Raw genomic sequence first — 24,332 nt, 5'->3', positions numbered from 1 at the left:
GACAAGATCGTCTTACAGCACGACTTGACTATGGGGACTCCACCAGGTCAATATACAGCCTAAAGAACACCTAACCTACAACCTCACTAAAAGGGAGACCCACTGTATATTTTAGTCATAGTTTGGAAGCTAAAAAGGGAGAACTAGGGAGAGGGTGATAAGGGAGAAAATGCAAGGGGTGTGAATGGAATGGTTGATACACACCAGAAAACTCATCTGAAGAGAAGAACCAGGAAAATATGAAATAATGAGATGAAGTATGCAGTATGAAAATAAAGTTAATATGAAAGGGGAGAAATAGCAAATATTTTCTGAAGAAAGGTGAATCCATCCTAGTATATATGGCAAGTACACACAAGTGCCAGTCAAGTTTTTGCCATTCATTTGGGACTGAGGTAAAGTTTCCCAGATTTACCCAAGGTGTGGGTATGAGATGATGGTCTTGGAATAGGTGAGCGGCAAGTGTCTACAGGGGACGTGTCTTACCGAGCAGGTCGGCCCCCTCGTCCATGTCTGCTATGTCTACTTCCATGTCGGGTCCTGCCGAGGACAGCTCCGCAAACAAAGACTCTGTGTTCCTGTCGAACGCCATGTTTTCTATACCTACTCCTTTAGAAGGAGTACTGGAGAGAGGGATGGGAGGAGGGAGGTGGAAGGGGGAGAGATGGATTGGGAGAGAGAGAGCGGGAGGTCATCTGAGTGACCACAGCTTCAATACACTGCATCATGAAATAAAGTGTTTGTTTTCATATCTGGCTGCAAGGACCAAGCTGGAAGCGATTGTCTGTACAGTTTGACAGATAAATGATGATTGAGTGTTCAGGATAGAGATGCAGAGATGGAGATAGAAACACTAGTTCCTGTTGACCCTACCTGGCGTCTTTGTAGCCACTGAGGTCCATGTCCAGTTCTGGAGTGGACTCTATGATGGCCTGCACCTCTGATGACTCAGTGTTATCATCTGCTGCGTCTGTAGAGGAGATGGAATAACATGTTAGAGTACTAAACATCTGGGACAAATGGGTACGTTTGACATGGTGATACAGTGGTGAGGCCAATGTGATGCCAAACACATTTTAGTAGGTTTTCTAATGTAACAAAATCCAAGTCCCCCAACATAGCCAACCCCCATGTTATCTCAGTTTATGCCCTGGAGCTACAGTACTGACCTGTGAGAGGTCCTGACCCTCCTCTTCTCAGCTCGGAGTCCTGTCCCTCCTGTACTGTGGTGTTCTTACTGCTGATGTTCTCTGGCTTCCTGTCGCTTCTGTCCAGGTTCCTGTTCAGACCCTCGCTCAGTTCCTCTAACTCTTCCTGGTGGGGTGTGCCCACAGATACCATGGCAACATCAGACGCAGAAGTAGACATGGGAGTGGCCGACATAGACCCGCCCACTTGACTGGACATTGGGGAGACAGATTTGGAGCCGCCGCTTTGCGTGGACATTGGGGTAACCGACTTTGAGTCCACCCCTTGAGATGAAATAGGGGTACTGAATTTGGACTCTTCTTGAGAAGACATCAGGGTGGCCGATTTAGAGCCACCTTGCTGCGAGGACATTTTGGAGCCTGCTCCTTGGCTGGACATGGGGGTCCCCGACTTGGAGCCCCCTTTAGGAGACATAGGTGGGTTGGACTTGGAGCCTCCACGGTTAGCATTTGACATCTCATCCTACCGAAGAGAAAGAGGAAGAATAAATTAAATAATGACAGATGGTCATTTTCAAGTCAGCTTCTTTCTCTCAAAAAGGAATAAACATATTTGAAAAAAAGTTAGCCAATGCAACAAAACCATTAATGCTCAGTCAAAAGGCAAATGGTATAAAGGCAATGGTATAAAAGTGCATAAATCAAAACAAGAAAACTAAATGCAGTTTAAACCAACCAGAAAAACGTCTAAATTCAAATCAAAGTCGTTAGATCACACAGTTAGAAAACAAAACAAACATGTTGTAGTATATTCTACAGCTACGGCTAGTTGATTGGGTTGTAGTACAGCTGGTGCTCTCTATGCATTAGTAATCCTAGCAAGCCGTCTGAACCCCTGAAAGACTGCGATGCATCTGAAATGGCACCCTACTCCCTATATAGTGCACTACTTTTGGTCAGAGCCCCATAGGGCTGAAAGTAATGCACTACATCGGGAATAGGGATCATTTAAGATTCAGCCCCACGGTCACACCCCGGTCCAGGTGAGGAACCTGCTTGGGTTGCATGCAGCTGGCAATGTACTATGATCTATGGTGGCATAAAGGCTAGATTACGCTTTTATGAGACAACGTCGTATTCGTCGTCAACAACACAGCAATTACAGGCCATAAAAACAACAACGCGGTAGTTTGGACCTGGTTCTGTTTAGCCTGCTGATTGGCCGAAAGCCTCTGCCATCTGCTTGGGGAGTCTGGCGTCCCCAACTGGTTAAGAGAAAAAATTACAACGAAGGCCTGTTTTAGAGCCGCAATCACAACTGGCCACATAATCAAAACACAGAGGTATAAAGATTACAAAGGGGGGGTGGGGGGGGCAATCAGAAGAGATAGAACAACAGATATGTTGAAACAAGATTATTGCAAAGTCATTAAGTATCTATCGATATATGAACAAAAATAAAATGCAACATGTTTCATAAGCTGAAATAAAAATGTATTTACAGCCCTGTTGGTGAGCATTTCTCCTGTGCCAAGATAATTCATCCACCTGACAGGTCTGGCATATCAAAAAGCTGATTAAACAGCATGATCATTATACAGGTGCAACTTGTGTTGTGGACAATGAAGGGCCACTTTAAAATGTGCAGTTTTGTCACAACACAATGCCACAGATGTCAAAACGCCACAAGTTGAGGGAGATTGCGATTGGAATGCTAGCTGCAGGAATATCCACCAGAGCTGCTGCCAGAGAAATAAATGTTAATTTCTCTACCATAAACTGCCTCCAATGTAATTTTAGAGAATTTGGCAGTATATTCAACCGGCCTCACAATCACAGCTCCCAAGTGGGTGGGCCTATGCCCTCCAAGGCTCACCCATGGCTGCACCCCTGCCCAGTCATGTCAAATCCATAGATTAAGGCCTAATGAATTTATTTCAATTGACTGATTTCCTTATATGAACTGTAACTCAGTAAAATCAGTTGCAGTTCAACTCATCCCAAACGGGTTGAGGTCAGGTGACTGTGGAGGCCAGGTCATCTGATGCAGCTCTCCATCCCACTCCTTCTTGGTCAAATAGCCCTTACGAAGCCTGGAGGTGTGTTGGGTCATTGTCCTGTTGAAAAACAAATGATTGGCCCACAAAGCACATGGGAAGGCGTATCGCTGCAGAATGCGGTGGTAGCCATGCTGGTTAAGTGTGCCTTGAATTCTAAATAAATAATACAAAGCACCACCACATCACCTCCATGCTTCACGGTGGGAACCACACACGAGGAGATCATCCGGTCACCTAATCTGCATCTCACAATGACACGGCTGTTGGAACCCAAAAACAAAAATGTGGACTCAGACCAAAATGACAGATTTCCACTGGTCTAATGTCCATCGCTCATGTTTCTTGGTCCAAGCAAGTCTCCTCTCCTTATTGGTGTCCTTTAGTAGTGGTTTCCTTGCAGCAATTTGACCATGAAGGCCTGATTCACACAGTCTCCTCTGAACAGTAGTGATGTTTCTGTTACTTGAACTCTGTGAAGCATTTATTTGGGCTGTAATCTGAGGTGCAGTTAACTCTAATGAACTTATCTTCTGCAGCAAAAGTAACTCCTGCGGTCCTCATGAGAGCCAGTTTCATCATAGCACTTGATGGTTTTTGCAACTGCACTTGAAATTTAACGGATTGACTGAACTTCATGTTTTAAAGTAACGGACTGTCGTTTCTTTTTGCTTATTTGAGCATTCCTTACCATAATATGGACTTGGTCTTTTACCAATAGTATACCACACCTACCTTGTCACAACACAACTGATTGGCTCAAATGCATTAAGAAATTCCACAAATTAACTTTTACCAAGGCATACCTGTTGAAACCTGCCGTTTCCAGGTTCGATTACAGGCTCAAAATGGCCAGAAACAAAGGACTTTCTTCAGCAACTCGTCAGTCTTTTCGTGTTCTGAGAAATGAAGGCTATTCCATGCGAGAAATTGCCAGTTTGAAACGGACTCCTCACAAGTCCTCAACTGAAGATCTTGTACAACGCTGTGTACTACTCCCTTCACAGAACAGCGCAAACTGGCCCTAACCAGAACAGAAAGAGGAGTGGGAGGCCTGAGCAAGAGGACAAGTACATTAGAGTGTCTAGTTTGAGATACAGATGCCTCACAAGTCCTCAACTGGCAGCTTAATTAAATAGTACCCGTAAAACACCAGTCTCAATGTCAACAGTGAAGAGGCGACTCCGGGATGCTGGCCTTCTAGGCAGAGTTGCAAAGAAAAAGCCATATCTCAGACTGGCCAATAAAAAGAAAAGATTAAGATGGGCAAAATAAACAGACACTGGACAGAAGAACAATGCCTAGAAGGCGAGCATCTTGGCAATTTCTCGCATGGAATAGCCCTCATTTCTCAGAGCAAGAAAAGACTGATGAGTTCAGAAGAAAATTCTTTGTTTCTGGCCATTTTGAGCCTGTAATCAAACCCACAAATGCTGATGCTCTAGATACTCAACCAGTCTAAAGAAGTACAGTTTTATTGCTTCTTTAAATCAGCACAACAGTTTTCAGCTGTGCTAGCATAATTGCAAAAGGGTTTTCTAATGATCAACTTGAATTAGCAAACACAACGTGCCATTGGAACACAGGAGTGAGGGTTGCTGATAATGGGCTGCTGTACGCCTACAGTTGAAATAGGAAGTTGACATACACTTAGGTTGGAGTCATAACAAGAAATTTGTGGAGTAGTTGAAAAAGTTAACAAACTATAGTTTTGGCAAGTCGGTTAGGACATCTACTTTGTGCATGACAAGTGATTTTTCCAACAATTGTTTACAGACAGATTATTTCACTTATAATTCCAGTGGGTCAGAAGTTTACATAGTCAACTTAGTCTATCTTTAAACAGCTTTGGAAATTCCAGAAAATTATGTCATGGCTTTAGAAGCTTCTCATAGGCTAATTGACCATTTTAGTCAATTGGTGGTGTACCTGTGGATGTATTTCAAGGCCTACCTTTAAACTCAGTGCCTCTTTGCTTGACATTATGGGAAAATCTAAAGAAATCAGCCAAGACCTCAGAAAACAAATTATAGACCTCCACAAGTCTGGTTCATCCTTGGGAGCAATATCCAAACACCTGAAGGTACCACATTCATCTGTCCAAACAATAGTGCGCAAGAACAAACAATGTGAACACGCAGCCGTCATACCACTCAGAAAAGGAGACGCATTCGGTCTCCTAGAGATGAACATACTTTGGTGCGAAAAGTGCAAATCAATCCCAGAACAACAGCAAAGGACCTTGTGAAGATGCTGGAGGAAACAGGTACAAAAGTCCTATAATCGACATAACCTGAAAGGCCGCTCAGCAAGGAAGAAGCCACTGCTCCAACCAGCCCTGACTTCAATCCTATAGAAAATTTGTGTCCAGAACTGAAAAAGCGTGTGCGAGCAAGGAGGCCTACAAACCTGACTCAGTTACACCAGCTCTGTCAGGAGGAATAGGACAAAATACACCCAACTTATTGTGGGAAGCTTGTGGAAGGCTACCTGAAATGTTTGACCGAAGTTAAAAAATGTAAAAGCAATGCTACCAAATACTGAGTGTATGTAAACTTCTGACCCACTGGGAATGTGATGAAATAAATAAAAGCTGAAATAAAATAACTCTACACTATTATTCTGACATTTCACATTCTTAAAATAAAGTGGTTATCCTAACTGACCTAAGACAGGGAATTCTTACTAGGATTAAATGTCAGGAATTGTGAAAAACTGAGTTTAAATGTATTTGGCTAAGGTGTATGTAAACTTCAGACTTCAACTGTATTTAGATATTGCATGCTGCAAGGAGGCATAAGGACTGTAGATATGGCCAGGGCAATAAATGGCTATGTCCGTACTGTGAGATGCCTAAGACAGCGCTACAGGTAGCCAGGACGGACAGCTGATGATCCTCTCAGTGTAACAACACCTGCACAGGATCGGCACATCCGAACATCACAGCTGCGGGACAGGTACAGGATGGCAACAACTGCCCTAGTTCCACCAGGAATGCGCAATGCCTCCATCAGTGCTCAGACTGTCCGCAATAGACAGAGAGGCTGGACTGAGGGCTTGTAGGCCTGTTGTAAGGCAGGTCCACACCAGACATCACCGGCAACAACGTCGCCTATGGGCACAAACCTGCCGTCGCTGGACCAGACAGGACGGGCAAAAAGTGCTCTTCACCGATGAGTCTGGGTTTTGTCTCACCAGGGGTGATGGTCGGATGTGTTTATCGTTGAAGGAATGAGTGTTACACGAGGCCTGTACTCTGGAACGGGATCGATTTGGAGGTGGAGGGTCCGTCGTGGTCTCGGGCGGTGTGTCACAGCATCATCAGACTGAGCTTGTTGTCATTGCAGGCAATCTCAACGCTGTGCGTTATAGGGAAGACATCCTCCTCCCTCATGTGGTACCCTTCCTGCAGGCTCATCCTGACATGACCCTCCAGCATGACATACAAATATTGACACATGTTCAGTTTGCTGAAAATAAACGCAGTTGACAGTAAGAAGACGTTTCTTTTTTGTTGAGTTTATATATAGCTGTATACACACACGCACAGTTGAAGTCTGAAGTTTACATACACCTTAGCCAAATACATTTAAACTCAGTTTTTCACAATTCACAGAATTCCATCTTATTTTAAGAATGTGAAATGTCAGAATAATAGTAGAGAGAATTATTTATTTCAGCTTTTATTTCTTTCATCACATTCCAAGTGGGTCAGAAGTCTACATACACTCAATTAGTATTTGGTAGCATTGCCTTGAAATTGTTTAACTTGAGAAACGTTTTCGGTAGCCTTCCACAAGCTTCCCACAATAAGTTGGGTGAATTTTGGCTCATTCCTCCTGACAGAGCTGGTGTAACTGAGTCAGGTTTGTAGGCCTCCTTGCTCACACATGCTTTTTCAGTTCTGCCCACAAATTTTCTATAGGATTGAGGTCAGGGATTTATGATGGCCACTCCAATACCTTGACTTCGTTGGATGGTCATTATGGCCAAACAGTTAAATTTTTATTTTATCAGACTAGAGAACATTTCTCCAAAAAGTATGATCTTTGTCCCCATGTGCAGTTGCAAACCGTAGTCTGGCATTATTATGGTGGTTTTTGAGCAGTGGCTTCTTCCTTGCTGTGCGGCCTTTCAGGTTAAAGGCACAGTCAACTTAGTCTATGTAAACTTCTGACCCACTGCAATTGTGACACAGTGAATTATAAGTGAAATAACCTGCCTGTAAACAATTGTTGGAAAAATTACTTGTGTCATGCAAAAAGTAGATGTCCTAACCGACCTGCCAAAACTATAGTTTGTTAACAATAAATTTGTGGAGTGGTTGAAAAACAGGTTTTAATGACTCCAACTTAAGTGTATGCAGTAAACTTATGACTTAACTGTATATACATATATATTATATATACACGTATGTATGCAAATATACACACACACATATTTTTTCCTGTCGAAACACACTTTTAAATGGGTAGTTGTTGGCTTAATGACTGGAAGTCTATGGGAACACCAACCAGTACTGAAAACAAATCATATGGGAAACACTGGTGTGTGCAAACTGGAGACAGATAGAATCAGCGGGGGAGAGGGAGAGAGAGAAAGAGGGAGAGAGAGAAAGAGACTGTGGGAGAGGGGGAGGAGTGGAACCAAAAACTGTAAATCTTTGGGAAATGTCGAATCGGAGGTGTCACACAAAGGCACCCCTGTGAGTCTGAATTGTGGGAGCCTGATGAAAAGGCTGTGTGTGCTAAAAAGTCAGCATGAGAGATCCACAGTGACACCTCTATTGTGCCAGAGGCATCTAAAGTGAGAAAGAGACAGTTTAGTGGGATCAAGGATTGAGAAAGCAAAGGTTTGATAGAGAGAAGAAGGGAGGAGTATTACGTAGAAAATATGATTTAGCAGCAGCCAGGACTGAGCTTCAACATGAATAGATGAAACTTAAGTGCCAGTCCCATATCTTACGTCAAATGTTGTCTTGCAATCTCTGACATGAAATACCCCTCTTCCTGGTACCTGAATTATTCCATTTGACCCCCGTGTAGAAGAATATCACAACAAATGAATACTTAAAATCAGCCCATCATGAATGAGTATTCATGATAGAACTTTTCTCACAGCGTGGTTTCTATGGGCAACTGTGGAGAGATTCTAGCATGGCACTGGCAGAAAGCAGCCCTTCGGTCTGCTCAGACACTCTGTCCTGTTTCTCTGTTAGACTCTTCCCCTCTTCTCTGTTCCCCTCTTCCCCTGTTCTCTCCTCTGTTCTACCCTTCCCCTGCTCCTGGCCCCGAATGGTACCACTTCCTCTCTCCCCATGGGCCCTCAGCCACACACAGACACACTCATACCCCACCCCCCTGCTTAGGCATTCCAGGCACACTGATTCAAGTCTCCCTCTCAATCGTGCTTTGGTACTGCAGACACACTGAATCAAGCTTCCTTTTCAATAAGCCTTCCCGTCCTCCGGCAGGGTGATGGGTTGAACGCGCATGTTTCCACAAAGACACAGAGTATCTACTCTGGGCCAAATTACCCCTGCCTTACGTCACCCCTCAGAGTTCTGGGAAATGCTAAGAGGAGGCATGGGGGATGGTCAGGTCTGAGGGTATGGTCATTCATCTTAGATTGCAGACTTAAACCACCGAGTACACTTTGTACTCACACAGTGAATTTGTGAAAAGTCTGTCAAAAACAGTGGCTGCATGATAGAACAACGTTGGCACCGGAGGAAAGCGATTGACAGGTGGGAAGTAGATTGTTACCTTAAGGCTGGTGTTGGAGTGAGGGTGGCTCAGGTCGTTATATCTCCAGGGTTCAGACGGCGTTTCCACGGTTTCCCTCTGTGGGTCAGGGGTCAAATCACTTCCTGGTAACTGGAATAACCCCATGGAGATGGGACGTTCCTTCCTGGATTCAGAGAAAGAAGAGGGGGAGGAATATTCAGTATTGACAGAATAAGGGAGAAGAGATGGACTGTTGATTGCTGGTCTCATCTCCATGGGGTTATTTTTTTCCTCATTACACTTTGTGAGTCATAGAGCTATGAACTTAAATCTGTATTTACCTCATTTCTACTAGAGGTTGACCGATTATGATTTTTCCATGCCAATACCGATTATTGGAGGACCAAAAAAACCTGATACCGATTAATCTGCCGATATATAAATATAAATAATAATGACAACTACAACAATACTGAATGAACAATGAACACTTATTTTAACTTAATATAATACATAAATAAAATCAATTTAGTCTCAAAAAAATAATGTAACATGTTCAATTTGGTTTAAATAACGCAAAAACTGTGTAGGAAAAGAAAGTAAAAGTGCAATATGTGCCATGTAAAAAAGCTAACGTTTAAGTTCCTTGCTCAGAACATGAGAACATATGAAAGCTGGTGGTTCCTTTAAACATCAGTCTTCCATATTCCCAGTTAAGTTTTAGGTTGTCATTATTATAGGCATTATGACGCGTGAAATAGTTCACGCAACACCATTTGTATTTTATATACCTTTGATTATTGGATGTTCTTATAGGCACATAATATTGCCAGCCTAATCTCGGTAGTTGATAGGCTTGAAATCATAAACAGCGCTGTGCTTCAAGCATTGCTAAGAGCTGCTGGCAAATGCAGGAAAGTGCTGTTTGAATTAATGCTTACGAGCCTGCTGCTGCCTTCCGCAGCTCAGTCAGACTTCTCTATCAAATAATAGACATAATTATAATATAATAAACACAGAAATACTTATTTTCCACCATAATTTGCAAATAAATTCATTAAAAATCCTACAATGTGATTTTCTGGATTTTTTTTCTCATTTTGTCTGTCATCGTTGAAGTGTACCTATGATGAAAATTACAGGCCTCTCTCATCTTTTTAAGTGGGAGAACTTGCACAATTGGTGGCTGACTAAATACTTTTTTGCCCCACTGTATTTCTAAATACCCCAGAACACGGTACACCGCCCAAGCCTACTTTAAACATCAATGGAAGTGGAGCTCAATATTAACCCACCCACATCAAATGAGGAGCTAACAGTAAAGTACCGTAGGCAGAAACAATGGCTTCCATGTTAAAAAGAGCCAGCTGTACTTAATAGCAGACCATAGGCAATCGTCACCCCACTATGGAGAGACAGAGACAGACAGGCGTCACTGCCTGCCATTGGACAAACTGGAGAGAAGCTTAACTAAAAATCAACTATATTTTTTCAACTATCAAAGAAATATCCTAAAACCAAAAATAGCATACAGCTTTGACAGGTCCCTCTTGTAAAGGAGATGTTTTATTTATCAAATGGGATCAACTGTATAAATAAATGATACATTAACGTAAATAATATGTAATGTTAGTAGATACTCAGACACACTCATCCATTCTATCTGAGAAGGTTCTCTCACCTGACCTACTTTCAGCCTGCAGAACCATAATGCCTGGCTGTCTGTCACAAACACAGCATGGTAACCACATGTTAATATAATGGCAACTGGCTTTACCCCACAGGAAGTAAAGAAGGAAGGGAAAGAGGGATGAGGTGGAGTGAGAGGGGTAAGCAAGCAGATAAATGTACAGGTGATTTCAGCAGAGAATGGACAGCATGAAACAAGGAGAAGATGAGAAGACAGAGTAGGAACAGAGAAAGAGCAGAGATGGAGAAGAGGACAGGAAGGAGGTAAACACACCCATCCCTTTCACAGAGTTACCTTCAGGAGTGAGGCGACTTACAGTAGGATCTCTCTCTCACACACACACACACACACACAGGGTCGTACAGTACCTGTTCGGTCGTGGCAGGGCAGGGAGGCCAGTAGAGACAGAGTAGTGCACCAGCAGCAGGACAGACAGAGAGACCAGCACGGCAGAGTTAATGACCACAGCACCCCCCACAAAGCCAAAGACAAACAACAGTATACGCCCCGGGCTCATGGCCCTCCCTGAACATGGCCCAGCGCCCCACACTGCTGGGACCAGGGGAAGGGGGCTAAAACACACGCCTCTGAAGCTTTTACACACTGTCCCTGGATCACAACGCCAAGAAGTATAATCCCCTTGGTGTCTGTCGACAAAGTACACCTGACATACACACGGTCTGTCGCTGACTGCTGGAGTGAGAAGAATGGTCAGGTACAGGAGATCTGGTTCAGAGCAGAGCAGTCTCGAGCTATGCGAGCTCAGACCAGCAGGCCAACAAGCGACGGCCACAGAAACAACAGCAGCAGCAATTCCATTAGCAGCAGCGGTGGTGGTGGCGGCAGAGAGAGACAGAGCAGCAACTGCTACTGTAGAGTGATGCCGGCTTCAGTTCAACACTACTGTGACATCAGAGAGAAGAGAGGAGAGAGAGAGTGGACACTGGCTTCACAGCGGTTTTCCCTTTCTCCACTCTTTTGATGTATTGTATCCTCTTTCTGTCAGACGATACTCTTGCTTGTCCTTTCTTTGCTAAGCTGCGACACTGCTGCCGCTGTACAGTCTAGAATTCTCGCTCTCCCCTCCGCCTCCCTCCCCTCTTATCCCTTCCTTTCGGATGCTGAGGCAGCATTAGAGCTAGTAACATATGCCTCCTCCCAGCTCGATGCTGATTGGCTGAGCCAGGGAGAGACTGGGAGGACAAACCTGTGGATACTGGCTGCGCCTGCTACTACTGAAAGACTGGAGGGCTTGCTGCCACACACATAATACATAATGTAACACCTGCTCAGCAGACTAACACACTACAGCTCTGAAACCCTCTAATCATCACACTGAGATTACTGCAGCTGACCACTGACAACTTCTTGCTGGTTTATATACAACAGAATAGTCCCACTCAATCTCCCAATCTCCTCTTCATCCTCCTCCACTCCCTTCAACTCAGATACACTAAAATGTCATCACCTCCTATCCTCTCTTCTTTTGCCTGCCCTCTGCCTCTGCCCTGCTTATCCCATCCTCGCTTGCCCTCTCCCCATCCCATCTCCTCTCCCATCCCCTTGCCTGCCCTCTCCTCCCATTTCTCTTCTCTTCTTCCCTACATCAGGTTCTGAACTGCCTGTGGAGAGCAGCAAGCATTGGAGTGTTGCCTGCAGTGATGAAGCACCTCACATCAACTTACTCTCTCAGGGTGAGGAGCCAACTATGCCAATGAATCTTGATGTGCCATACAATAAAATAAACAATAAAATACAAAAACACACGCTACCCAGGATGTACTGGCCACAAACTAGCAGTTTATTTGGGAAACAGTGCTTTATGATACTGTACACGCAGTGATTTTGATAGTTGTATACAGTAACAGTCAAAAGTTTGGACATACCTACTCATTCAAGGGTTTTTCTTTATTTTGACTATTTTCTATATTGCATAATAGTGAAAACATCAAAACTAGGAAATAACACATATGGAATCAAGAAAAACTAAAAAGTGTTAAACAAATCAAAATAAACTCAGCAAAAAAAAAGGTCCTCTCACTGTCAACTGCATTTATTTTCAGCAAACTTAACATGTGTAAATATGAACATAACAAGATTCAACAACAGACAAACTGAACAAGTTCCACAGACATGTGACTAACATAAATGGAATAATGTGTCCCTGAACAAAGGGGGGCTCAAAATCAAAAGTAACAGTCAGTATCTGGTGTGGCCACCAGCTGCATTAAGGACTGCAGTGCATCTCCTCTTCATGGACTGCACCAGAACTTGCCAGTTCTTGCTGTGAGATTATACCCCACTCTTCCACAAAGGCACCTGCAAGTTCCCGGACATTTCTGGGCGGAAATGGCCCTGGCCCTCACCCTCCGATCCAACAGATCCCAGACATGCTCAATGGGATTGAGATTTGGGCTCTTCACTGGCCATGGAAGAACATCAAATCACGCACCGAACGAGCAGTATGGCTGGTGGGAATGTCATGCTGGGGGGTCATGTCAGGATGAGCCTGCAGGAAGGGTACTACATGAGGGAGGAGGATGTCTTCCCTGTAAAGCACAGCGTTGAGATTGCCTGCAATGACAACAAGCTCAGTCCGATGATGCGGTGACACACCGCCCCAGACCATGACGGACCCTCCACCTCCAAATTGATCCCGCTCCAGAGTACAGGCCTCGGTGTAACGCACATTCCTTTAACGATAAAACGTGAATCTGACCATCACCCCTGGTGAGACAAAACCCAGACTCGTCAGTGAAGAGCACTTTCTGCCAGTCCTGTCTGGTCCAGCGACGGCGGGTTTGTGCCCATAGGCGACGTTGTTGCCTGGTGAGGACCTGCCTTACAACAGGCCTACAAGCCCTCAGTCCAGCCTCTCTCAGCCTATTGCGGACAGGCTGAGCACTGATTGTGCGCTCCTGGTGTAACTCGGGCAGTTATTACCATCCTGTACCTGTCCCACAGGTGTGATGTTCGGATGTACCAATCCTGTGCAGGTGCTGTTACATGTGGTCTACCACCGCGAGGACGATCAGCTGTCCATCCTGTAGCACTGTCTTAGGCATCTCACAGTACGAAGATCGCAATTTATTGCCCTGGCCATATCTGCAGTCCTCATGCCTCCTTCCAGCACGCCTAAGGCACGATCACGCAGATGAGCAGGGACCCTGGGCATCTTTCCTTTGGTGTTTTTCAGAGTCAGTAGAAAGGCATCTTTAGTGTCCTAAGTTTTCATAACTGTGACATTAATTGCCTGTAATTGTCTGTAAACTGTTAGTGTCTTAAAGACCATTCCACAAGTGTATGTTCATTAATTGTTTATGGTTCATTGAACAAGCATTTGAAACAGTTTTTAAACCCTTTACAATTAAGATCTGTGAAGGTATTTGGATTGTTACGAATTATCTTTGAAAGACAGGGTCCTGAAAAAGGGACGTTTCTTTTTTTGCCGAGTTTATATTTTTGATTCTTCAAAGTAGCCACCCTTTGCCTTGATGACAGCGTTGCACACTCTTGGCATTCTCTCGACCAGCTTCACCTGGAATGCTTTTCCAACAGTCTTGAAGGAGTTCCCACATATGCTGAGCACATGTTGGCTGCTGTTCCTTCCCCCTGCGGTCCAACTCATCCCAAACGGGTTGAGGTCGGGTGACTGTGGAGGCCAGGTCATCTGATGCAGCTCTCCATCCCACTCCTTCTTGGTCAAATAGCCCTTAAAGCCTGGAGGTGTGTTGGGTCATTGTACTGTTGAAAAACAAATGGGTAGTCCTACTAAGCGCAAACAAGATGGGATACCGTATCGCTGCAAAATGCTGTGGTCACCATGCTGGTTAAGTGTGCCTTCAATTCTAAATAAATCACAGACAGTGTCACCAGCAAAGCACCCCACCCCATCCCACCTCTTCCTCCATGCTTCACGGTGGAAACCACACAGATCATCGGTTCACCTACTCTGCGTCTCACAAAGACACGGCAGTTAGAACCAAAAATCTCCAATTTGGACTCATCAGACCAAAGGACAGATTTCCACCGGTCTAATGTCCATTGCTCATTTTTCTTGGCCCAAGCAAGTCTTCTTATTATTGGTGTCCTTTGGTAGTGTTTTCTTTGCAGCAATTCATCCATGAAGGCCTGATTCACGCAGTCTCCTCTGAACAGTTGATGTTGATGTGTGTCTGTTACTTGAACTCTGTGAAGCATTTATTTGGGCTGCAATATGAGGGGCAGTTAACTCTAACAAACTTATCTTCTGCAGCAGAAGTAACTCTGGGTCTTCCTTTCCTGTGGCAGTCCTCATCATAGCACTTGATGGTTTTTGCAACTGCACTTGAAGAAACTTTCAAAGTTCTTGACATTTTCCAGATTTACTGAACTTCATGTCTTAAAGTAATGGACTGTTCATTGAGCTGTTCTTCCCATAATACGGACTTGGTCTTTTACCAAATGGGGCTATCTTCTACATACCACCCCTACCTTGTCACAACAACTGATTGGCTCAAAAGCATTAAGGAAAGAAATTCCAAATAAACTTTTAACAAGGCACATCTGTTAATTGAAATGCATTCCAGGTGAAGCTGGTAGAGAGAATGCCAAGAGTGTGCAAAGTTGTCACCAAGGCAAAGGGTGGCTCCTATGAAGAATCTCAAATATAAAATACATTTTGATTTATTTACTAAATGATTCCAAATGTGTTATTACATAGGTTTGATGTCTTCACTATTATTCTACAATGTAGAAAATAGCAAAAATATTGAAAAACCCTTGTAGGTGTGTCCAAACTTTTGACTGGTGCTGTAAATGACCTTACCTTGATCTGCTTGTGCTTGTGTCCGAGGGTGTCTCCTGCTGGTGTTTGGTACGTTCCAAGTGTTCCATGTAACTGTGGATCATCTGCATGGGGCATACCACAGGGAGACGGGGGGGGTTAGCGTGGGTAGGGAGTGTCCCTATTCGAATACATTGTTGAAGATGGCTACTGTTTCTTATGGGGTTTTGCATCCATGTACAGCTGGAACAGTCAGCCTCCTGGCATGTGGGGTACCATGTACAGCTGGAACAGACAGCCTCCTGGCATGTGGGGTACCATGTACAGCTGGAACAGACAGCCTCCTGGCATGTGGGGTACCATGTACAGCTGGAACAAACAGCCTCCTGGCATGTGGGGTACCATGTACAGCTGGAACAGTCAGCCTCCTGGCATGTGGGGTACCATGTACAGCTGGAACAGACAGCCTCCTGGCATGTGGGGTACCATGTACAGCTGGAACAGACAGCCTCCTGGCATGTGGGGTACCATGTACAGCTGGAACAGACAGCCTCCTGGCATGTGGGGTATTCAGCTGTCAACTGTGCCAGCTTCTAAAATCGCATTTCCATCCATATTTAAAATGTCATGTTCTCTATGCAGGCCAGAGTGGTTTGTTTTGGCGTCTGGGCCAATGTGTTTGTAATACATTATGGAAAACAGACTTTAGACAGACTGAGTTGAGGCAACATATTTTAATGTAGGGAGTCTCTCTCAACAATAGGATGCAGACCTGGGTCTCAAACATATGTCATATACTTACAAATACTTGACTTTTACTTGCCCAGTACAATGGTAAGAATGGAACAGTCCCAATCACAGATGGTGTCAATTCTGAAAGTAAACTAAATTCCAATTCCAAATTTTCCTAACTGAAAAGCATTGGAATGTCATTGTAATTTCTGAATTGATATGAAATTGACCCCAACCCTGGTCCCAATACGCACTACAACACACTTCCCTTCCCTCCTCATACCTCTGTGTGCCTCTGGTGGAGGGCATTGTACTCCTTCTTCAGCTCTGCTTCTCGTTCCTCCATTCTACCGACTGAAAGAGAGAACGTGTGATCTCAGTTAAAACATAACATGGTCAATGAGGCAAAATAACACTAACTGTTATAAAGAACATAGAAAAGCCTTGTGTTAGTTAAAAGTGAATGCAATATTGGAACATCTGTCCGTGAACATCAGTAATATCCTTCTCAAAACAGGCTTCCAAGATGAGAAACCAAATAAAGTACCAACTGCTGTCAGTTGTAGTAGCAATGCATGACCACCAGGTGTCATTAGCGCACTAGTAACAACACTGTCTGGCTCACTCAAACATTCATGCAGAGATATTTTACACAGCTTTGGGTTAGGGGTCCCTGAGCAGCCATAATCTTGCCATGAGTAAAAACGTTTCCCTATGAAAAATTTCAGGAATTCTATGCCGTTTCATACACAAAGTTGTACCATTCATCACACACTCGGAAGCCATGTTTAAACTGTACGATAAAAAAAAGCACAAGCAGGAACCCAAACACACTAGCCTACATTAGAATCAACTCTACTCTATTAACACACAGCTCAGAGCTCTGTAACTTAATCCACTGTAGGAAACTTGGCTGGCTTGGACTGTTTATAGTGAAAACACCATGACAATATCCTGTATGAGTGTTCAGATGACTGCCCAGCCTTATAATGGTGGAATTTGTATTTGCATGGCCCGGTGCCCTGGGTGGGTGGAGATTTCAATTAAAGGACCAATGGAATGGTCTAAAATGAGCTAACTCCGCCCACCCGGGCCATGCAAAAAGAACTCAACCAATGCCTTCACAAAGACAGAGTGGGTGAGGCAGACACACTAACCCAAGCAGGAATACCATCTGGTCATTGACAATGACCCTCCCAACACAGTGTGAAGTGTTTGTCAGTAAATGCTAACAAAGTTATCTAAATCAAATCTGCTACCCCCCTCTACATTTCTCTATGATAGCACGGCGAACAGCGGACTGTGGTTTTTTGTCGTTGCCTCTTAGTGGAATATGATATAGGTCTGGGATTTGCTTCAGTAGAACACAGGCTTCAAACTCAGACCGTCAGAGGTGGTTTAGTGAATGCCTAGGACTTAGCTCTGCTGTCTATGTGATTTACTTGTTACCATTACTAGTGACTACCGGTAGACAAAGAGGAACCAAGTAGAGAATGAACAGACAGAAATTCACCTGCTGTGTGTGTATTGGAAAGTGGAAGCGTGTTTAGGGCTTGCGGTCTACTATATCTGTCCTGTTCATCATCTACTCTACCCACACCTGATGAGCAATCTGAACTATGAGCTGGCCTCATGAGTGTTCTCACATCTAAATGACTCAACACATGCGTATTACTGCTCAGCCTCTCCCTATCTAGTTCCTGTGTGTGAGAGCGAGAGAGATATGGCTAAAATAAGAAAGTGAAATAAAAGAAAGGAAGAGGTGGTGACAGGGGAAGGGGGAGAAAGACAACATTGGAGAGAACAAGGACTGTGGACCTGGCTGTGAGTGTTGGTGAATATCAAGTCAGGCGGTGTGTGTGTGTGTGTGTGTGTGTGTGTACACACACACACACTCAGTCAGTCAGGGTCAGTTGGCAGAGAGCAATACATGTACTTCCCTATAAAGTGGTTGGTTAACCCGATCAGAGTCAAACACCAACTCAGCAAACCGGAATAAACTTACTTTGATGTGTGATGCAGAATGAAATTAAAGTCTCTATTGAAGACTGCACTTATAAACACGTCCAAACAACCCCCTTATAGACACCTCCAAACAACCCCCTTATAGACTGCACTTACAGACACCTCTGAACAAACCCCCCACCACTGCTGAAAATAATCCTAGGAGAGACACTGATTAGGGGTTCGCAGCTCCAGTCCTAAAAGATAATAATTGATTGATCAATTATGTAACTGATTGAGTATTATGGTGGAAATTACAAGATTGTTATAATACCTTCATTGCATCAAATGGTTGTTTTATGCAAAAGAATAAGGGGTTGTTAGAACACTCATCTGTGTGCGTTCTACTGAGGACGGGCCTCTGGGAGATAACACTGACAGGAGATTTACAATGTCTTTTGGTGACAAAACCTAAAGAGACCGCATTCCAGAGCATGAGTTAATGTTTCTGTTCTATAAGGTACCAGGGAGAGATGACCCCAGGGCCAGACCTTGGAGTCTACACAATGAGAACTGTTTTTACAGCAGATACGGTCTGCTGTGAATTATAAGTAACTTTCATACAAATCTTAACCTTGTGACCCATTCTATACATCTGTTGTTCGTCATGTAGGTTGAAAGGGGCGTATCTTGGCTATAAAAATACCTTTTTACTATTGTCTCGGGGCTCTCAACAAATCATTTGAGGGTGATTCGTCGACCAGCCATCATTATCGTAGAGCAATCAATTGATTCACCTTATATATGTGTGTGTGTTGTATTGACCTGCTTCCTTATTAATAAGTGATAAAATATTTAGTTTAAGTATAACTGACTTGTGTGATAAGTTGGTCTCTCCTCATTTGATAAAGAAATTAACCACCACAGTATGAATCTGTCCTTTTGTGTGTTTGTTAAGACTCACTCTGGTCCGAGTAGTTCCTGGTCTTGAGCTCCATTTGACGTGTGTGAGACTCCAGCATCACCAGTCGACCCTGAAGGTCCTTCTTCTCCATGTCCTGACTGTCCTCTAACACCATGTACCGCTACAGACAGACAGAGAGTTGTTAAAACACTGTATAACACTGTGTGTAACACAATGGCATGTGTCCATGTGTGTTAAGTACTTGTGAGAAAGGTCATTGATCTCTAGCCAACACAGGACACATTGCTAGCTGTATGCATCATGTTTGTCAGTTTCCTTCTGCCACCACCTGTGATCCTTAGAGAGAGAGACAGACAGACACAGAAGTGAATTGGGAGAGACTAGGGACTGACTCAAATCTGGAGTGAGATCAATGAGACAAAACCCACCTGTCTGTCTGTGTCTGTCTGCAGATGCATTCAGTGTGTTGTTTTGAGTGTGTCTGTCTGCAGATGCATTCAGTGTGTTGTTTTGTGTGTGTCTGTCTGCAGATGCATTCAGTGTGTTGTTTTGTGTGTGTCTGTCTGCAGATGCATTCAGTGTGTTGTTTTGTGTGTGTCTGTCTGCAGATGCATTCAGTGTGTTGTTTTGAGTGTGTCTGTCTGCAGATGCATTCAGTGTGTTGTTTTGTGTGTGTCTGTCTGCAGATGCATTCAGTGTGTTGTTTTGAGTGTGTCTGTCTGCAGATGCATTCAGTGTGTTGTTTTGTGTGTGTCTGTCTGCAGATGCATTCAGTGTGTTGTTTTGTGTGTGTCTGTCTGCAGATGCATTCAGTGTGTTGTTTTGTGTCTGTGGATCAGGTCTGAGGTCAACATGAAGAGACAGTCGGTCTTCAGTTCTATTCAGTGGATGTCAGACAACCGGTTCAGAGAGCCAGCTCCTTGGTGCCCACACACCACTTGAGTGTGTGTTGCACTGCCGGACACTGATCTTTCTTGTTGTTGTCCATTCGAACTCAGCACCAGTATCTTCACATCGACAATTGTTGTAGTTTTTCTGTTGATGGGAACGAGAGAATCTGTCTAACTGGAGAACTCTGCCGCTGCCAGCAAAAACAGGCTGAGGAGTTATGACATAACCTAGCGAGACATAAACCCCCCTCCACTCCCAACACATACTGATCAACTGTCTACTTTTGGTTGTTTTTTTTAATACCCCTCCCCCCCCCAAATTCGCAATATCTAATTGGTAGTTGACACAATGCTCGCTTAACCCGGAAGCCAGCAGCACCAATGTGTTGGAGGAAACACTGTACAGTCGTGGCCAAAACTTTTGAGAATGACACAAATATTCATTTTCAAAGTCTGCTGCCTCAATTTGTATGATGGCAATTTGCATATACTCTAGAATGTATGAAGAGTGATCAGATGAATTGCAATTAATTGCAAAGTCCCTCTTTGCCATGCAAATGAACTGAATTAATCAAAAACATTTCCACTACCACAAAAGGACCAGCTGACATCATGTCAGTGATTCTCTTGTTAACACAGGTGTGAGTGTTGACGAGGACAAGGCTGGAGATCACTCTGTCATGCTGATTGAGTTCAAATAACAGACAAGAAGCTTCAAAAGGAGGGTGGTGCTTAGAATCATTGTTCTTCCTCTGTCAGCCATGGTTGCCTGCAAGGAAACATGTGCAGTCATCATTGCTTTGCACAAAAAGGGCTTCACAGGCAAGGATATTGATGCCAGTAAGATTGCACCTAAATCAACCATTTATCAGATCATCGATAACTTCAAGGAGAGCTGTTCAATTGTTGTTAAAAAGGCTTCAAGGCGCCCAAGAAAGTCCAGCAAGCGCCAGGACCGTCTCCTAAAGTTGATTCAGCTGCGGGATCGGTGCACCACCAGTAGAGCTTGCTCAGGAATGGCAGCAGGCAGGTGTGAGTGCATCTTCATGCACAGTGAGGCGAAGACTTTTGGGGGATGGCCTGGTGTCAAGAAGGGCAGCAAAGAAGCCACTGCTCTCTGGGAAAAACATCAGGGACAGACTGATATTCTGCAAAAGGTACAGCGATTGGACTGCTGAGGACTGGGGTAAAGTAATTTTCTCTGATGAATCCCCTTACCTATTGTTTGGGGCATCCGGAAAAAAATATTGTCCAGAGAAGACAAGGTGAGCGCTACAATCAGTCCTGTGTCATGCCAACAGTAAAACATCCTGAGACCATTCATGTGTGGGGTTGCTTCTCAGCCAAGGGAGTGGGCTCACTCACAATTTTGCCTAAGATCACAGCCATGAATAAAGAATGGTACCAACACATCCACTGAGAGCAACTTCTCCCAACCATCCAGGAACAGTTTGGTGATGAACAATGCCTTTTCCAGCATGATGGAGCACCTTGCCATAAGACAAAAGGGATAACTAAGTGGCTCGGGGAACAAAACATGGATATTTTGGGTCCATGGCCAGAAGACTCCCCAGACCTTAATCCCATTGAGAACTTGTGGTCAATCCTCAAGAGGTGGGTGGACAAACAAAAACCCACAAATTCTGACAAACTCCAAGCATTGAATATGCAAGAATGGGCTGCCATCAGTTAGGATGTGGCCCAGAAGTTAATTGACAGCATGCCAGGGCGGATTGCAGAGGTCTTGAAAAAGAAGGGTCAACACTGCAAATATTGACTGCCTCAACTTCATGTAATTGTCAATAAAAGCATTGGACACTTATGTAATGCTTGTAATTATACTTCAGTATTCCATAGTAACATCTTACAAAAATATCTAAAGACACTGAAGCAGCAAACTTTGTGGAAATGAATATTTGTGTCATTCTCAATTTTTGGCCACGACTGTACACCTGCCGACAGTGTCATCATGCACTGCACCCTGCCCGCCACAGGAGTAGCTAGAGCGCGATGGGACAAGGACAACCCAGCCGGCCAAATCCTCCCCTAACCCGGACGATACTGGACCAATTGTGTGCCACCACATGGGTCTCCCGGTTGCGTACAGTAAAACAGCTGAAACAGCCGGTGACAGTTTAGAGACCTATTAGAAGTGTTGCAGGCTTTGAGTCTGGCCCAGCACCAACACACCTGACACTAGATTGAGGTGAATCCGGTGTTATAACATAAGGCTGGAACTAAAGTTGCTCTCAGTCACTGCCGACACACGTAAACAGTCTTGAGTCTTGTGATCATAGAGCTGTGTGTGGATGCAGGGCTTATCGACCAGAGCCCATCGGCTGGGATGAGCAGTCATCTGCTGCGGGATTGACTCACCCGAGTCCCCTGCTCTGCCGGAGGCCTACTGGAACAAATAGGCTCTTCTCTACATGAAGGCAACTTTCTATGTCAGAAAGAAGATGAAGGCATTCCTCAGAATGCCTTTTACGAACATTAAATCATTCGTTTGGCTGCAGGTGTATTCAAGGCCCTGTTCAAACCATAAGCATAGCGAGAGAACGAGAGGGCAAGAAAGAGAGAAATGGATTAAGAAAACGATGTGGGAAGGTATGAGAGAGGGTCTGAAGGGCAGTAAAGAAAAGACAGACTTCCTCACAGTAAACTCCAAGTAAAACTGCAAATCTAATAAGAACATTAGGCTACATGAGGTCTGGACTGGAAAAGAGGGCTGGGAGAAGAGCAAGAGGGAGAATTGATCAGTCAACAATACTAAACACAAGGCTCCACGTCACATATGGTTTTAACTGTCATAAAAGCATAATACCCAACATCAATCCCTAGAACCTCACCCCCTCTTCCTAATCCCTGAGACTACACCACCCACCACCACCACACACACCACACTTTCTCCGTGCTGCTAATCATATGACCCATAGTTGGGTGTTCATAAGACAACGCTCCAGAGAAAGTGTTTCTCTAGTCTCCATCTACCTCCTCTTCCCCCTCTCCTCCTGACCATGCATAATACTCCCTTTGTCCCTTCACACACACAAACTCTCCCTCTCTCACACACACACAGCTCTATCACACAGACACACACACACACGCTCCATCTCACACACACAAAGTGCCCCAGTGTATCAACATTGTATTGACAGAGAGTTTTATTAAGTGCACGGAGTCTTCTTTGGGTTGCTGCCTGGGTAGAACAGGGCAGCTGGGATAGCAGGATGGCGCTGCCAGAAAGGAGATCAGATATCACAGATCTGGAAGTCACTAAAAGGGTCATGCATCTGTGGTTGGCAAGATCCCGAAGTTAGATTTGAGATGAGTTTATTAAACATGCAATCAACTTAAAATATTGTGTTATAAATGTGTTCCTTGGTTTGAGGGTCAAGTGTGTGTGTGTATTGTGCGTGCATTAATGTGTCTGGGGTTGGAGCAGGTCACAGCACGATCTGTCAGAGCGTTTGTGAACTTCCAGTGAGACAACATTATGAGAACAAACATCATGTGAACAGGAACACAAAAACCTTTTCACTTTCAACAAGTCAATAACAGCCAGGGGGTATTCAATCAAAGCCTGTTATAATTTTTTTCAAATCCCAATTGACTATAATATGAAATCAGAACTGGCTCAACATCAAACATCCCGATCATTGTCCAAATCAATAAACAATATGAATGGTTTAGGCTGTGAAATTCAACTGCGGGGCTAACTTAATTAAAACTGATGAATTGGGTTCAATACCTGGTCGTTACACAAGTAGGTTAATTGAAACAGCACCTTTTTTTTTACAGCAGAAATGTAGGTCTAATCCAGAGAGCCATGTTGGTAGTCCTGACTCTCTGTATGTGGTGTGTGTGTCAGTCCTGACTGCTCCTACTCATCCTGGGTACAGATGCAAGACAGTAACAGCTCCTGCCTTTAACAGGCCCATAGTTTAGGGAGTGTCTGCTCTGTTCAAGCTCTCGTCAGCCTACTACAGCAAAGTAGGGGCTGAGCGACTGTGGGGGTTTGTTTCAGTACAGTGACAGAAACTGACAGCTGGACTAGAGCCTGGGTTTGACGTAGGGCTGGGCGATAAATCAAGAGGTAATTACTAACCTCAATAACCATATAAAAACGTCTACATTCATTTCGACAATATCGATATAGAATAATTAGGTACCGCAGTCCATTTCACCTACGTGATGTAGCAGGAAAGTGCGGAAAAGTGACAATATGCACGTGGAGAGGTATACGGCCACGAAAAACCACTTAGCACCTCGAGTGATGGAGTAGCCACTATTAACCACGAAAATGATTGATTTAGGCAAAAACAGTGGCAGTAATAGCCATGGAGAAGCAGCTGCTTCCCTCTAAGACATTATTGATAAAAAAGGGTCCAACTTTCTCAGTTATTTGGAAGTGGTTTCGCTTTTTGAAGTCCGACAAAGAGCAGAGCAATGTTC

General features: G+C 44.2%; 1 protein-coding gene across 3 annotated transcripts in view; it reads right to left on the bottom strand.

Annotated features, from left to right (window-relative positions):
- Positions 1-24,332, bottom strand: part of LOC135512029 (C-Jun-amino-terminal kinase-interacting protein 4-like) — a 49,882-nt gene that overhangs the window by 12,906 nt on the left and 12,644 nt on the right. The window contains exons 2-9 of one of the 3 annotated variants that reach the window (XM_064933623.1): positions 19,027-19,147; positions 16,402-16,472; positions 15,429-15,511; positions 8,971-9,115; positions 2,345-2,413; positions 1,170-1,671; positions 874-970; positions 487-623 (exon numbers count right to left, since the gene is read on the bottom strand). In XM_064933623.1, coding sequence (XP_064789695.1) covers positions 487-623; positions 874-970; positions 1,170-1,671; positions 2,345-2,413; positions 8,971-9,115; positions 15,429-15,511; positions 16,402-16,472; positions 19,027-19,147 — 1,225 coding nt within the window. Of the gene's footprint in view, positions 1-486; positions 624-873; positions 971-1,169; positions 1,672-2,344; positions 2,414-8,970; positions 9,116-10,989; positions 11,711-15,428; positions 15,512-16,401; positions 16,473-19,026; positions 19,148-24,332 lie in introns of those variants that run through there. The other 2 variants (XM_064933625.1, XM_064933624.1) reach the window with 2 other exon arrangements.

This window comes from Oncorhynchus masou, chromosome 24 (assembly GCF_036934945.1).
Source record: "Oncorhynchus masou masou isolate Uvic2021 chromosome 24, UVic_Omas_1.1, whole genome shotgun sequence".
Lineage (NCBI taxonomy): Eukaryota > Metazoa > Chordata > Actinopteri > Salmoniformes > Salmonidae > Oncorhynchus > Oncorhynchus masou.
This window is presented reverse-complemented; position numbering and strand designations above follow the sequence as displayed.